At 48.4% G+C, this 15,430-nt stretch overlaps 1 protein-coding gene across 3 annotated transcripts in view; it reads left to right on the forward strand.

Moving 5' to 3' along the window:
- Positions 1 to 15,430, forward strand: part of FLNA (filamin A) — a 90,745-nt gene that overhangs the window by 56,954 nt on the left and 18,361 nt on the right. For all 3 annotated transcript variants that reach the window (XM_083419169.1, XM_083419168.1, XM_083419167.1), the window contains one exon: positions 13,260 to 13,367. In XM_083419169.1, coding sequence (XP_083275295.1) covers positions 13,260 to 13,367 — 108 coding nt within the window. The remainder of the gene's footprint in view (positions 1 to 13,259; positions 13,368 to 15,430) is intronic.

Raw genomic sequence — 15,430 nt, forward strand, 5'->3', positions numbered from 1 at the left:
AGTCTGCGCACACCTGAGGTCACAGGAGGGCTTCCATGATGCATAGGCTTTGAAGTTTGAGGCATAGCACCCAAGAGCTCCAGCTTTCCCCCTTCTTCTTCTTCAGGTGTCCACTCTATTGATGTGACTTACAACGGCAGCCCTGTGCCGAGCAGCCCCTTCCGGGTGCCAGTAACAGAAGGATGTGACCCCACAAGGGTTCGAGTGCATGGTCCTGGCATCCAAAGTGGGACCACCAACAAGCCCAACAAATTCACGGTGGAGACCAGGTAAAACTGGAGAGAGACCAAGGAGGATTGCTGTGCAAAGGGGCCTGAGAAGGGCATCGCCTCCTGGTTTGGGCAGCCGACCTTGCCTGCTCCCTTGGGAGGTGCAGCCCAGCCATCAAAAGAAGCTGTGCTAATCTGGAATGGGCAGGAAGGAGGTCATCTGCTATCCTCTAATGGATCACCTTGGTGACTGCTAGGAATCTTGCAGGAATGCTGGGCTTTAATATGCAATAGCATAAAGTAAATTAAAAGTTTTGTGCGTTTTATAATATTGCAGGCTAAGCACCCTTAGTAAAGGTTTCATTCTTTTAGTGTTTTGAATCTTAGTTGCTTTTATGTGGTAAGTGACAAATGTAATAAATGTGAAAGGCATCTCTTTAATGAGATGAGATCCTGGCCAGCTTTTTGCGGTCACAGTAATGCAGCACTGAGCTAGTTAGAGAAGCAGCCTGGAAAATGAAGTCGGCTCCTAGCAGTAGCACTTGTAAAGGTGGAGAGAACATAAGAAAAAAATGCTCTCTCCATTGGGGTTCCTTTGCTTTGCATCGAATCTGCTTCCTTCAGGGCCCAAAGATTGGCGAGAAAGTGTGTTAAAAGTATAAGCAGGAAAACATGGTTGGAAGGACAGATAAGACTAGGCAGGCTGTGGTCTGATCCAGCCACCCAGGCAAAACAAGATAGCATACTTAAGCTACAACTAATCCTTAAGGCAACCAAAATGGTTTCTTGCTCTGTGAATTTTAAATTTTTAAATTCATTGGCCTGTGGGGATTTTAGCTTTTTAAGAGTTCACACAAGATTCATTGGCCCACCCCAGAACTGTTCTTAATGGAAGCACTTCCACTTCCACTGCGCTTCTAAGTTGCTTGAACAGGAGCTTCCTGGTTCACTTCCTCAATCTTCTTTGCCTGAGGCAATGAGTCTGTGGCGACTGCCAACTATCACAGGCTTTGATATGTTGATCAATTGGGGCCTTTTAGAGTCAAAACTGGTTTCTTCTTCTACAGGGGTGCTGGTTCTGGTGGACTGGGCCTAGCTGTTGAAGGTCCCTCTGAAGCAAAGATGTCCTGCACTGACAACAAAGATGGCAGCTGTTCAGTGGAATACATTCCCTATGAACCTGGCACCTACAACCTCAACGTCACTTATGGTGGCCACCAAGTGCCAGGTACCGATTGGGGCTGCGTTGTGTGTGTGGCAGTGGTAGGCAGGAAGTGGCATGGGCAACTGATTTATAGGTTGGTGATGGTGGTATCTTCTGTCGCTCTTGGCATACATGGCCCTAGAGAGGGAGAGGGAGCCTCTGGCCCATGGTCCTAATGAGTTCTGGCAGGAGTCCTAATTTAGCCCACAATAGTTTTCCCTGAGTCCTGCCCACCTGCCATCATATTGCATTTGGTGTGAGGCAGGTAAAGATGCGGCTTCCTGCCTAAAGTGGGATTTGACTGAATTGCTGTTGGGGATTGCAATGTTTTGTGCCTTTGGCCAAGTGCTTTCTTTTGCACTGCCTGGGCAAAGGAAACACATTGCCAGCTGCCATGGTAACATCAGGTGATTGACACCTGGGTGGCCCTGCACACCTGCCAAAATGGCTGACAAGGTCTGGGTGACCTAGGGATCTGGTCCACTGACCGGAAAAGATTGCTCTTCCCTTGGCTCCACAATTCAATTGTTGCTCTTGATTTTTCACCACTTTGGTGTTTTCTTTTTTGCGGGCAGGGCACTGGTGGAAATTTAGGCTGCCTTTCTAGCCAAAAGAAAGGCATATAGTCCCATTAGGCTCTCCTGGTACCTAAATAATGAAAGCAAGATTTCAAACTGCCCCAGGTTCCTTGGCCTAAATATTCCGCAAAAGAAGTTTATATCCATCTCTGTTTTGCGTTCTTGGTGCATTTCGTCAGCTCTCCTCTGAGCAATCTCCAGCAAAGCAGGACTGGGCTGGGCCTGCAGGATGGTGTAATGCTTAGTGTGGGGTCAAAGGCTGCGGACCGTAGGGCACAGGGGTGGGGGACCTGTGACTCCCCAACTCCCATCATTGCTGAGCATTTGTCATGCCGCCTGTGGCCCTTCCAGCTCTACAATTCTATGGTTTTATGATTGTACGCTTCGCTTGAGTCCCCTGGAAGATCAAAGAGACAGGCAATTGGATTGCAAATAGGACTTGCTGGTTAGGAAAGTTGGCCTCCTGAAACACAAGCGCGGGTGGGACTCAAAAGCAAGAGACTTCTTTTAAAACTGCATTTGATGTAAGGAGTGTGTGCTTTACCTGAAACCCTGGAGTGGTTTCTGGGCTCAAATCCAACCTTTTTCATCCCCTTCTCTCTCTCTTCATAGGGAGCCCCTTCAAAGTGCCTGTGCATGATGTGATAGATTCATCTAAAGTTAAATGTTCAGGCCCTGGCCTGACTCCAGGTGTTGTCAGAGCCAATGTCCCCCAGTCCTTCACGGTTGACACCAGCAAGGCAGGTGTGGCACCCCTCCAGGTCAAAGTTCAGGGCCCTAAAGGTAAGCAAATCTCGGCTTGACTAGACCAGTAGTGCCTTCCTGGGGCTTGGCCCTTCTCTCACCTGTTGAACTCTTCCTGCAGGAGTGGTGGAGCCTGTAGATGTGGTGGACAATGCTGACGGGACTCAGACCGCGAGCTACGTGCCAAGCCGGGAAGGCCCATACAGCATTGCTGTGCACTATGGAGATGAGGAGGTGCCCCGCAGGTATGGGTTGTGGATTGGCCGCAGCTTCTAGCCCCTCTGAGCCAAGGCAGAGACTCTAACAGTGATGGCTGCTTTTTGATATTTCCAAAGCTTCAGATGATTTCACCATTTACTAGAAATCCAGAGTGTTTGTAAACCCAGCACTTGAGAATCTGAGGCTTGGGGACTTATGTCCCCAACTAATGTTTTTAAAGTTTCATTGAACACGTTGGGCAAGTTGTTTGAGAGAGGGCCTCTGCAAATCTATTAAAGACTCCAATGTAATCCATGTAATCAATGTTGGAAGCAAAGCCTTATGCCACAGATCTTTTTGTCTCTTGCTGTTGACTGGCAAATTGTGTTAGAGCAAAAACTGGCACAAGACTTGAAAGCTTTTCCTGGAACACTGAGCCCAGTGTACAATGTCTTACACTTACCAGTTGTTTCTGCTGAATGTGCTGTCCTGTCAATGGGAACTTCTCATGGGTAGAGGATTCCCTCAGGCTGCAGTGGCCTCAGATTGCTATATAATGCCTTTATTTTGTGTAAGAGAAAGATGAACACCTGTGCAGCCTGGAATTGAGGGATGGGGGTGTGGCCATCTCTGTCAGTTGCCTAACATTAACAGAGGCACTTCTCTCCCTCCCTCTTTTATATGCTCACAGTCCATTCAAGGTTAAGGTTCTTCCCACACATGATGCCAGCAAGGTAAAGGCTAGTGGCCCAGGACTGAACACAACAGGTGTGCCAGCCAGCCTGCCTGTGGAGTTCACAATTGATGCCAAGGATGCTGGAGAGGGCTTGCTGGCCGTCCAGATCACCGTAAGTGGAACAATGTCCACAGGGGAGATGAATTCAGGTTGGGGGTTGTTGTGAGAAGGCCTTCAGGGCAGAGGGGTCGGTTCCACGGTAGATACTTGGGGGAGAAATGAATGGGAGATGATGTGGAAAATATGGGACAAGTCTGAAGGTACACATAAGCTGCAGTCAGGTGGACTGTGAGCTCCTTCATTCAGTCACATGGTGGCACTGCCTTGTGGCAACATCTTCACTGATTTCTATAAGCCCTATGGTCACATAGCCATACTTGCTGTCCTGTACAGGAGTGGGAGCTTTGATAACATTTCCAAATGGCAGGAAACGCTGCTTTGTTCATTTTCCAGAGCTTTCTGCCCTTGACTCAGGCTACCCTTCTCATCCTATACTTAGAAGGGCCACCAATTCTGCACTTGGTGAGAGTCTCTTGACTCCTGAGTATCCCACTGCAGCAAGACGGTAGATTTCAGTACTCATTTTGAACCAGAGGTCTATAGTGGTGGCAAGCCTTAAGCTGAGCTTGCATCTAAAGCACAACAAGGGTTTTGTGTAGGTCACTGACCAATTTCACAACTCCTCCTTGGTAATCCCAGTTTATTCATGCCTTGCTCAGCCCCCCCCCCCCTTTTAAACATAAAATGTCCTTTCAGTGCTTTCCTATGTAACAGCAAGAAATGCCCATGGCAGCAGCTGTCCTTCTTGTGCCATACTGGGTTCAAGTGGGTTTTCACTCATACAAATTCCTGTCAGATTCTCGTGACCATAACAACTTGGGGCAGGGACCTAGGTTTTGAATGGCTGCTGCAGTTGCCGCCTCTTAACTTGAAATGCTTGCCTTCCTTCTAAACCCCCCTTCCTGGGCTGTGCCGTGGCCAGGATCCTGAGGGCAAGCCCAAAAAAGCCACCATCCGTGACAACCAAGATGGCACCTACACTGTGTCGTATGTCCCAGACATGACCGGCCGGTACACTATCCTCATCAAGTACGGTGGGGATGAGATCCCCTACTCGCCATACCGCATCCGGGCCCTGCCCACTGGCGACGCCAGCAAGTGCACCGTCACAGGTGAGCGCTCCTCCCAGGTGAGGGTCTTGTGGGGGGGTGAGGGCTGCTGGAGGGTGGGGCGAGCCACGCTAAAATAATGCCACGCCCTCCCACCACATTGATTGCTTTTTGCCGGGCACATCCGGCCACACCGCTCACCCACCGTGGGGAGGGAAATGCCACATTGCCTACATTCTCCTGTGTTTTATTTTAATTGTGCACTGTTCCGTGTGATTCTTGTCTCACTCTGATTACCCTTGCTCTTTGCCCTTTCACCTCAGTGTCGATTGGAGGTCATGGGCTAGGTAAGCAGCTTGCTAATGGCTTCCTTCCCCCACCCCAAGTATGCCTGCCTGCCTGCCTGCTCTCGCTGCTTCCTTTTCTGCTGCATGGTCTCACACTGGCATTGGGCTCCACCTCTGCCCCAGGTCAGAGAGGAGAGGGCAGCCAGGCTTCCCTGCCCAAAGGGCTGGTTGGACTGCTCCATCTGGAAGGGACCTCTTGTTCTCAAAGTAGGTGCCTGCTGAAAACTGGGTCAGTTGCTAACATAGAACTTCACAGAACCTGGATAAAAGCTGCCATTTCCCTGGTTAGGCTATAAAAGAAGCATATGTATTCCTTGGTCTGTTAAGACCTTGCCAGGACCAAAATGATCAGGCGGGCGCTTAAAGTGCAGTGCCACTGATTAAAGCTTCTAGTTCAGGGATTGTCGGGGGGGGGGGGGGGAGGCTGTGGCACTTGCAGTGGTGCACCTCCTCCCAGACATAGCCAGCATGGCCCAGTGGTCAGGGATGATGAGAACTGTAGTCCCCATATCTGAAGGGACACAGCCCTGCTTTAGTTGTTGTTTGTTTGGGGCTTTTAAAAAAATGATCTGCCCTGCGCTTGCTGCTAAACAAGAACTGTTTTCAGTAGCTCCCTTTGATACCTGCTCCACCTTCAGCAAACATATGATGAGTTTGAATGATAGGACTTGTGCCAGCATAAGGGAATGCCAGCTTTCCAAGTAGCGCACATGAAGGCAGTGGGGCCCGTACTTTGTCTTAACCCATTATGGACTATTGAAATCAGTAGTGGCTCTTCAGGGGCCCAGGCAGAGGCCTTTTGCAGACCTGCTAGAGAAGCTGTTCCTTGAAGCAAAGATGCTAGGGGTCAAAACAGGGTCCTTCCTTCCTTTCTTTTTCATTTTTCAGTTTTTTACTTGCAGAGATGAGCCACTAGTTTGCACCTGCTGGAACATATTCACTTTTTGCTTCTTCCAGCAGGATAGGATTGCTGTGAACTAAGCCTCTGCTTCAGAGGCAGAAAAGAGGCAACTTTTGGGGAGGGGGAGGGAGAGCTGGCAGCCTTGCATTTTCTCCAACCCTAGCCATTGATAGGAAGCAAGGAGGTGGATCTGAATGTTAGTGGTGGGTTGGATTATGGCTGTCATGGTACATTTCCCCCTTCCACCCCCTTCTCTCCACCCTCCCTGCCTCCCCAAATAGTCCTCTCCTACCCTTTGCCTCCATCTTCCATCTCCTGCTGTGCTTGCCTAATGAGGGGCGTGAGCTTGTGAATCAGGAAATGGATCAGGTACATGCATGTTTCTTAACTCTGGGGAAGGCTTCTGTCTACAGGCAGGCATGTTGCAAGCATTGTGGTGGCTCAGGTGACCACTTTAGGTTTGTGGGAGTCCTTGTTGATGTTGTCTTGGCTTTCCACAAGAAGTGTGCCTCAGAGGTCTGTATCAGGCACGTGAACAGATTTTGTTTGCCACATTTCTTTACTGTCAAATAGGTTGAAAACTCTGAGCAGTTCACAAGAATAAGGGGCTAAAACTGTAACACATAAAAATCTAAAACAACTACAGAATAAATTATTATTATTATTAATAATAATAATAATAATAATAATAATAATACCCTGCCCTCCCCAGCCAAGATCGGGCTCAGGGTGGCTAATACCAAGTATAAAACAATTGATTAAAATACAACTTGAAACAAGATTAAAATACAACATTAAAATGCAGCCTCATTTCAGTAGAAACTCAAATCAAAAACTTTTTGGGGGATGAAAATGTCATCAAACCAAAGCAAAAGCAAGGCCCTGGGAGCATTGAAATGTCTTTTCCTATCATTCAAAAGATCAGTGCAGGTGCCAGGCGAGTCTTTTTGGAGAGGGCATTCCGCAGCCTAGGCGCCCCCACTGGAAAGGTCATCGGGGTGAATTCCTGGCAGCAGCTTCAGACCAGAGAAACTGAGAAGTGGTTGCCATCTTCAGGGAAGCTAGGTTCCCCACCCCAAGTGTAAGGGGAAAATAACACCTCATGGTCTTCCTAAGTAGATTAGAGGAGTCATAAGCTGCAGATAGAGCCCGAGACCACAGTGAAGAAACATCATTATTTATTCAATTTGTATACTGTCCTTTATTAATGACACATTACAGAACATCAGTGATAAAAACATAATAAAAAGCATACTGGCAGACAGCCTAATAATAAAATAGTCATCATAATAACAGTCCTCCCCGCCCCGCCCCCCCCCCCCCCCCGCATTTTTCCAGGCTGTGGGCCATAGCCATAGGCCTGGGTAAAGAGGAATGTTTTTGCCTGGTGCCTAAACATGCGCTATCTCATCTCTCTCTCCCCCCACTTGCATCCTCCAAGCAGCTTGACAGGCAAACTGATAGCCCATGGCCTGTCTTTGCTATCCAGAGGGCTTAGGAGTCAAATTTGGCTGGACATAAATCTAAACATTTCCCCTTCCCAGCACTCATTCCCAAAAACACACTCTCATAGCCAGCACTAGGGGCCCAGGTTTTATTATTGTGTGTTTAGCTCTGATCATGATTTGCCATTTTACAATAGGAACCTAAGCCAACAATAGAAATCTCGATTCAGCTTGAACTTGATGTTGATGTGATGAGGGGAGAACCCAAACATGATATTTACAGCAGCTTCTCTGTTTGTTAACAGTGTTGTTGCTTTTGGAAATCTCTTTAAGCCAGAGCCCTCTCTGTAAGAAGGATTAACCCACTGTGGTGCCTTCTAGATCTTGTTGGGCAAACTCCCATTGGCTCCAGTTTCTGTGGCCATTGGTCAGGTAGGATGGGAGCTCGAGGGCACCATGTTGGCTGCCTCATGTTGGCTGCCTTTAAGCTAGTTTGAAAGTCTGTGGCTCAAAATCTCCTCTTGTGCTTTGATTGCATAGGGTTCGTCCTTCAGTGAAAACAAGCACTTCCTTGGCATTGGCCAACCCCTAGTTACCCAAAGCTGTAACATCCCTTGCTTTATGAACAACCAATGCTGCTGCTGCTGCTGGGGTCCAATCATGGCTTTAGTTGCCTTAACTCCATCTTGCTTTAGTCCTTTTTTTAAAATGTGATGTTATCTGACTGTTTCCTTGGGGGCTTGGTGTCAGATGGCAAGAGTTGGGTCTGATCCAGCTCCCAGCCTCCTGTGCAAGCTGGAAGGGTTTTGTAACCCCCACCTCAACACAATTGGTGTGGGGGCTCTGACAGCCTCTCCTCTGCACCTCAATCACCTTCTCCCTTGCATAAGCACATGTGAAATGGGAGTGAGCCACTGAGGTGCATCAGGGGAACAGTCTCTAGTAGATAGTGGTGGGTGGTAACATATCTTGGCTGAGTTCTAAACATTGTCCTGCCGAAAACTTAACTGCTGACCAGGCTTTGGTATTGGCTGGAACAGCCATCATTTTGAGCAAATTGTGGTGTCTGCAAAAGCAGGCCTCTCATGTGAATGCAAGTATTCCTGGGAAGAGCTTGTGTGGGGTCCACCAGCAAGTGTGAACTGGCCCTAGTGTTCCAGCTTGTGTTTTCATACTTGCAAAGTTTCCTTTTATTCTGTCGTCCATTGTGAAGGCCTTTGGGTTTATACAATCAATTGACCACTTGTACCTGCAACTGAATGGGTGAATGTAGCCCATTGGTCAGGTGCTCTGTTTTGACCTACAGTGGCTTAATTCATCTGTGCAATATTGGTCCCCCCACAATTTGGTCAACCTGCCCTCTGTCTCAAAGTCCCCATGAGGCCATGTCAGCTGGTATAAGAGGCTGGGAGCTTAGGGAGACCCATGGTGCATGATGGGAAGGAGTTGGGAATTGGACTCAAGTTCTCCATTCCTCATTGGCTTTCCCTTCTGCCAGGAGCCGGCATTGGGCCCACCATCCAAATTGGTGAGGAGACGGTGATCACGGTGGATGCCAAGGCTGCCGGGAAGGGCAAGGTGACTTGCACAGTATGCACTCCTGATGGCACAGAGGTGGACGTGGATGTGGTGGAAAATGAGGACGGCACCTTTGACATCTTCTACACGGCGCCCCAACCAGGCAAATATGTCATCTGTGTGCGCTTCGGAGGAGAGCACATTCCCAACAGTCCTTTCCAGGTTACGGTGAGTCTTGGGGTGACCAGGGAGCAGTATGTGGCCAGAGGTGTCTGGTTCAGCAAAGGGTTTAATGCCTAATGCGATTGTGGCTAGCACGGTGCTGATGCTGGAAGGCTCATACATGTGTGCTCATACAAGTCTTGTCCTGCGGTAGTTCTGCCTCCTTTAAATGAGTGATAATGGAACTTCCTGCCATACTGACTTAGAAGCCCAGAACTGTGGTGGTGAGATGATTTTACCTGAAAGAGCAGGGGCAGTATTAGCAAAGGAGTTTGGTCTTTGTTTTGGATACTTCTTGTGTGTCTGTCCCAAAACTTGTGACATGTTAGATGCAACAGTCCTCCTGGCACTGAGTTCAGATCTAAGCCCTGGGCTACATCTGAGCTGGTTAACACAAATAAACATACATACATACATACATAGGAAGTGGGAGGTGAGTCCCCTTCTTAAAAAAAAAGCTCATGTGCGTTCTAGATCTGAGAATTACACATTCTGGGCTCTGCTTGTTTGCTCTAGGGTTGCATGTTCTGAATGGCAAAAATCAAAAATCCTGCAGAACGGAGGCTGTGGTCAGACTAATTGGGGTTGTTGGGGGTTTTTTAGAAGAAATTGCATCCATGATCAGATTAGAAATATAGTGGTTGTTCCCCCTGTTCCCCCAAAATAGTGGGGGTCATAACAGCACAGGCAGAGGGAGAAGTTCTGTGCAGTGCAGCATAGCCTACAGAATGCTCCCAGCTGCCTTACACAAAAGCTGCTGAAAACTCCACCTCAGCCTCAGATTTTGCCACATTGCAGTCTTGGGGGCACATATTATTTTAAACAGTTCATTGGTATGTCCAGTTTTATAACCTGCTGCTTTTTGAGGGGTGGGGGTATGGTAACTTCTGGGTAGGACTTGCTCTGTTTCTTGCCTTTAGGCACTCTTTGCAGGAGCAGACGCCTCAGTTTGCTTCGGAATAATCAAGTGGGCAGCCCCCTGCTCACTCCTGTGGAGGGTACATGTGCACTGGGTGGCAGAAAAAGCTGTGCTGCTCTGATGTATAGATTGTTTATCTTGTTATTTCATAAAATTTATACACCCCTTAATGGTAAAAACAATCTATATTTGCTCCCTCTGCTCTTATTTGTGTGGTGAGGAGATCAAGTAAAAGGGATCATTACCCAGAAGTAGCAGAATTCTCATCTGCAGGTGGGAAATTGCATTTTTGAAGGCTTCTCCATGTGCACTCCCTGCCTGTGGTGTAGTATTGCAGCATAGGGGCCATTTCTGGGGGGACCTGGGTGCCGAGGCACCCACAAAATGTTCACTGGATGCCGGGGGGGGCACCCCAACGCAGCACACGCATGACATTTCATGGTGCACTGAGGCACAATGGGGCTCGTTGCAGCCACAGGAGGGCCCGTTGGGCCCCATCAGCCCCCCCCCCGGCCATGTGATGACATGCGTGTAACACGCTGGGCACCCACAATGTGGGGTGGAACCCGGTATAAATGTACAATAGCATGTGATTTTAGTGTACCCCTCTGACTAATGATCTTTTTCTGTTTTGAAAAAATAGGGTTCCTTGAAATGGTGCAAATTCTACTGACTGAGGGCTTATCCACACTTACTTTTCCCTCCAGGCATAAGTGTGCTTAAAAACTTGTATGTCAGAGTGTTTTTCTCTCTCCTTGCCCTGGAGCTTTCTCCACAAAAACCCGCTCTTTAGTGCTCAATCAGAGCAAAGGTGCGATTTGGGTTTCCTGCGGATTGCTGTTTGCTCCAATTGAGCTTTAAAGCAGTGGCAGACCTTGGGGCCCCCAATTTCAGCGTCACCCTGTGCAACACCAAAATTTGGCGCACTCCCCACCTCTTGCCTCTTTCATTCTGTGTAATAGTTGTGCTCCCAAGGCTCCATGCCCAGGGCAGCCAAATCAGCCGCGCTCCCCTAAACCTGCCTCTGTTTAAAGAGTGGCTTTCCGTGGGGAAAAGTCATGAGCAAAAAGAAGGTGCTTGGACACCATGCCTAGAAAAAGTGGAGGGAAAGTAAGTGTGGATAAGCCCGTATTCTGCAATTGTGTTTTTTTAAAAAAATGTGAGCTAGGAACTTGCACACAAATGTTACATGCACGCACACACACAACTTGTCCTGCTGTAACATGTGACTCATTGGTTGGCTTTTGTAGACCCAGCCTTCCTGTTTAATGCATTACTCACTCTTTCCAGGTTCCAATGCAAAAGGAACCCTCTGGCTCAGTCACAGAAAGCGGAGGAAGGGAGGAAGCGGTTGGGAAGGGACAGTGTCCCTTTTTTCTTTATGGGCATTGTCTTGTGTGTGCTAGAAACAAGCAAGCGAATGTCCCTCCGCCAGGGAAGTTTTGACTCAGTGGAAAGCATTTTTGAACCTGATTTCTTCCTCTTCCTCTCTTACCCCACCTCATAGCCAAGAAACTGGAGTCTCTCCACGTGAGCACAGATTTCTTGCACAACTGAACTTCTGCTTTAACTCTGTTAAAAGCATCAGCAGCAACAAAAACCCGTTAATATTCTTCTTCCCCACCTCCATTTCATCCTTAACATTTTTATAGCACTTGCAGTCAGCGCTGGGCATCTTGGAAATTTACTAAGTTCAATAGACCTAGCGGAGTCCCAGAAAAAATTGCCTAGGATTGCAACCATGACTGGCCCAGAACATTTTTCTCCCTGAGGCTCTGTGTGTTGTGTGTTCTTTCCCCCTAGTTCTGCTGTTAATTCAGTACTACATCACAGTAGTAGCTCATACCCATGAATTATAGAATTTCAGAGTTGGAAGGGACCCGAAGGGTTATCTAGTCCAACCCCCTGCAATGCAGGATCAAGGTTCCCCATCCAATTGGAAACCATACCGGACCCTGCTTAGCTTTGCAAATATGCTAGCACCTACCTTATTATCCAGATTTTTCTGGAGTTCTCTTGCCCCGCCCCCTACAAAGTCTCTCTGCAGAATAAAGTCCTGCCTATCTTAACTCCTCTAGTCATTTATTTGCATCCGCTTCATGCAGGCTTCTTAAAATGGCACAATCCGTCCCTAGGGAATAGAATGGCTATGATAGAAAATCCAGATCATAATTTATTCAGCAGGGTATTCTCTCCCCCCCCCCCACCTCCAGCTCTATCCCTGAGAGTTATAAAGTGTGTGTGACCATCCCATAAAATAGCCAGAAGACTTTTTAGCATTGCAGTTTCCTGTGCTTTTTGTGTGCAAAAGGAGAAACCCCATTCTTAACCCACAGGCCACATTTTTGGGCTGTCTCTCTGCTCTAGACATAAATTGGCACCACGTTGCAACATGTGCATTTCAGGCAATGAGATCATTATTTTGCGTTGGCAAACAGAATTGGTTTCCTTGTGCAGGCCTGGTCATACAATCCTTCAGCTACATGCAAACTTGAAATACTTTGTACCAGAGCGTGTGGCTTCTATGATTGCAGACATTGTTTTTGGGTGGGGGCTCACAGGGGCCCCGTCACTCCCCATCACCTTTTTCCTGGCGTACCTGTGTTATAGCACAGTTAGACATACCAAGCTTGGCTTTCTGAACGACTAAACTTAGGTTTCCTTTGAAAAGCAAGTTCCTAGCTCCATTGATTGTTTACTACTTTGGGTGAGGGGGGGGTGTGGATGCCAGATTCAAGCCCTTTCTGAAGCAAATAATTCTCAAAACAACCATAGGTGCCCTATGTTGCCATATTGCTGTGGGAGATATGTGTGGGATACTATCCTCTGGCAAAGAGCTAGTATCTGAGAGAAGATTGGATTGTTTTGTGCAATAATGACCGAGCACTGAAGGTTTTTTCTTTAAAAAATTTTTTTTTACTGTTTTTGCAAAGGGGCTGGACTTGTCCCAGGGAGATGATGGTTATGGGATGACATGATGGCGGCAGGCTTGCCAGAAAGGGCCACTGGGCTGTTTCCCCTGTTCCTGTGGCTTTAAGTTCTGAAATGGAAGCACGGCAGGGCTGTCCTGGCCCTGAGCCGGCCTCTCCACTGGTCCGTTCTAACGCTCTTGCCCCATTCCCGCCACAGGCCCTGGATGGCGAGCGCACGACCCCCCAGCAGATGGCCCAGCCGATGCGGGCCCCACCCTACGCATATCCACCTGGTGCACAGCAGCCCTGGGGACCGGCAGTAACAGTTCAGTTTCTTGGAGGAAAAGCTAGCCCAGGGCATTCTGGGTGGGGGAGAACCCCATGGAATTCAGCCGCCTCTGCTTTGCGCTGTTTGCCACTGCTTGGGAGGGGGGAGCTGGTTTTCTGCTTGAGGTCGCAAGATCAAAGGTTCCCTGCTCCTTTAAACAAAAACATCTGGTGGCAGGGTTAGATTATGAACCCACATCTGGAAACTGCAGATGGGTTAGAACGTGCGCCAAGAAATGGAAACCCACTCCCAGGAAAGGCTCCAGCACTTGCCTTTGCCCTGAGAATTGTTGAAACTGATGTTCAAATTATTGGGTTTTCCCCCATTTTTGGTGATTCTTGGTGGAAACAGAATAATCTAACCCAGGGTTTCCCAAACTTGGATCTCCAGCTGTTTTTGGATTACAATTCCCATGATCCCTGAGCACTGGTCCTGCTAGCTAAGGGTGATGGAAGTTGTAGTCCAGCAACAGCTGGAGACGCAAGTTTGGGAAACCCGGATCTAACCCCAATGATCTCTTCTGCCAGAGCTCCTGAGGAGCATCTGCTAGTTGGGTTTCCTTCCCAGGAGCAGCAGCAGCAACAACCTCCTCCTTTTCCATGGAATTTCTGAGGCCCTCTGCACACAAAGCAGGTTGCCTGTCACTGAGCTACAGGTCTCTCTCCTTGGCATTACAGGCAAGCTGTGAATCTGTTTGTGCTTGCAGCCGAACTAGACACAGTGCCATTCACAAAACACGCAGTTGCTTGTTTGTTTCCAAAGTGAAGAGTAAGCAAGGGGGGCCACCAACCCAGACCAAAACTACGGTGGGGGCAAAGGGCTAATGGTCCCATGTCCCCTGGGTCTCGGATCTGGAGGAAGCCTCAGCAGGAGAGGATATTCCTTCATTGAGTGGGAAAGTCACTAAGTTTCAAGACCACCTTTTCTGAGGCAGCAACTTTAAAAAAAGAAAAGAAAAAAAGAACTGAGCCAGGAGACAATTCACCATTTCCACAAACTTTGTGATCTTGGGCTTACAATCCTTGGAAATAGCTGCCTTTTATTGAGCAGCTGTGAGTCACACACACACACGGTGTCAATGCTAGAAGTCGTCGTGTCAACTAGGAAGAGAATCAGAGCAGAATCTACACAGTTTGAAACTCTGCTTCCTTTGCTTGTGCAGAAAGCTTTTGTGGGGTGGGGCAGTGGCTCTGCTCCTGCAAGTGCCCCACAAGAATCCAAGCAGTGGGCTTTGTGGCTCTTTTGGGTGGTCTGTCTGATGCCCTGTGCAGACTCTTCATCACTTCTCTCTCTTGCCCCCAACTTTGCTTTGATGCTAACACAGGTGGGCTGCTTTCAGAAGCAACTTTATGGGCACCTCTTCTCCCCCACCCTTGCTTGGCCTCTCCCACACCTGAATTCCAAGGGGGGAAGAGACCCCCCAGAATGTGACCGGATCGGGGCTTTTCCCAGGGTGTCTTTGTCTTTGAGGTCACATCCCTTTCTCTCTTGATGCCGGGGAGGGGGGCCATCTGTGCTTTGTATGTCGTCCTTGTCAATACCTCCATTCTCTTTTTTTTGGGGGGGGGGGGGTCTGCCAAGTCATATCTCAGGCAGGTTGTGTGATGTTCACCTTTCCAGGATGCAAAGAATGATGCTTCTTTGGAACAGTCGGTGCTTGGGGATGATGGGAGTTGTAGTCCAGCAATATCTGGAGGGTCACACAGGTTCCCCAACTGTGCTGCAACAGCTGGCTGCACATCAGTGGGATTCCACTCCAGTGAAACACAGCCACATTTGGGACAATCACTGCCAAACAAATGGGGGCAGTGCAGTGTTGTAGAGTGGTAACTCCTTTCTGCATTAGTGCCTTGCAGTGCTGACCTTTTCAGCTGATGATCATAAAACTGGCATTCAGTTTTTCTCCTGTGGATGAAATATCCAGCTACCAAATGACAGGGCCATGGGGGTGGGGACAGAATGTGCTGCACAGAAGCAACTGCCCTACTTTCCACTTGTTGTGCAACTCCCAGATACTACAGCGAATGCCACCCCATTGGGAATGCTTCCTGAAACAGCTC

The sequence above is a fragment of the Podarcis tiliguerta genome (assembly GCF_965153285.1).
Source record: "Podarcis tiliguerta genome assembly, chromosome: 17".
Taxonomy (NCBI): domain Eukaryota; kingdom Metazoa; phylum Chordata; class Lepidosauria; order Squamata; family Lacertidae; genus Podarcis; species Podarcis tiliguerta.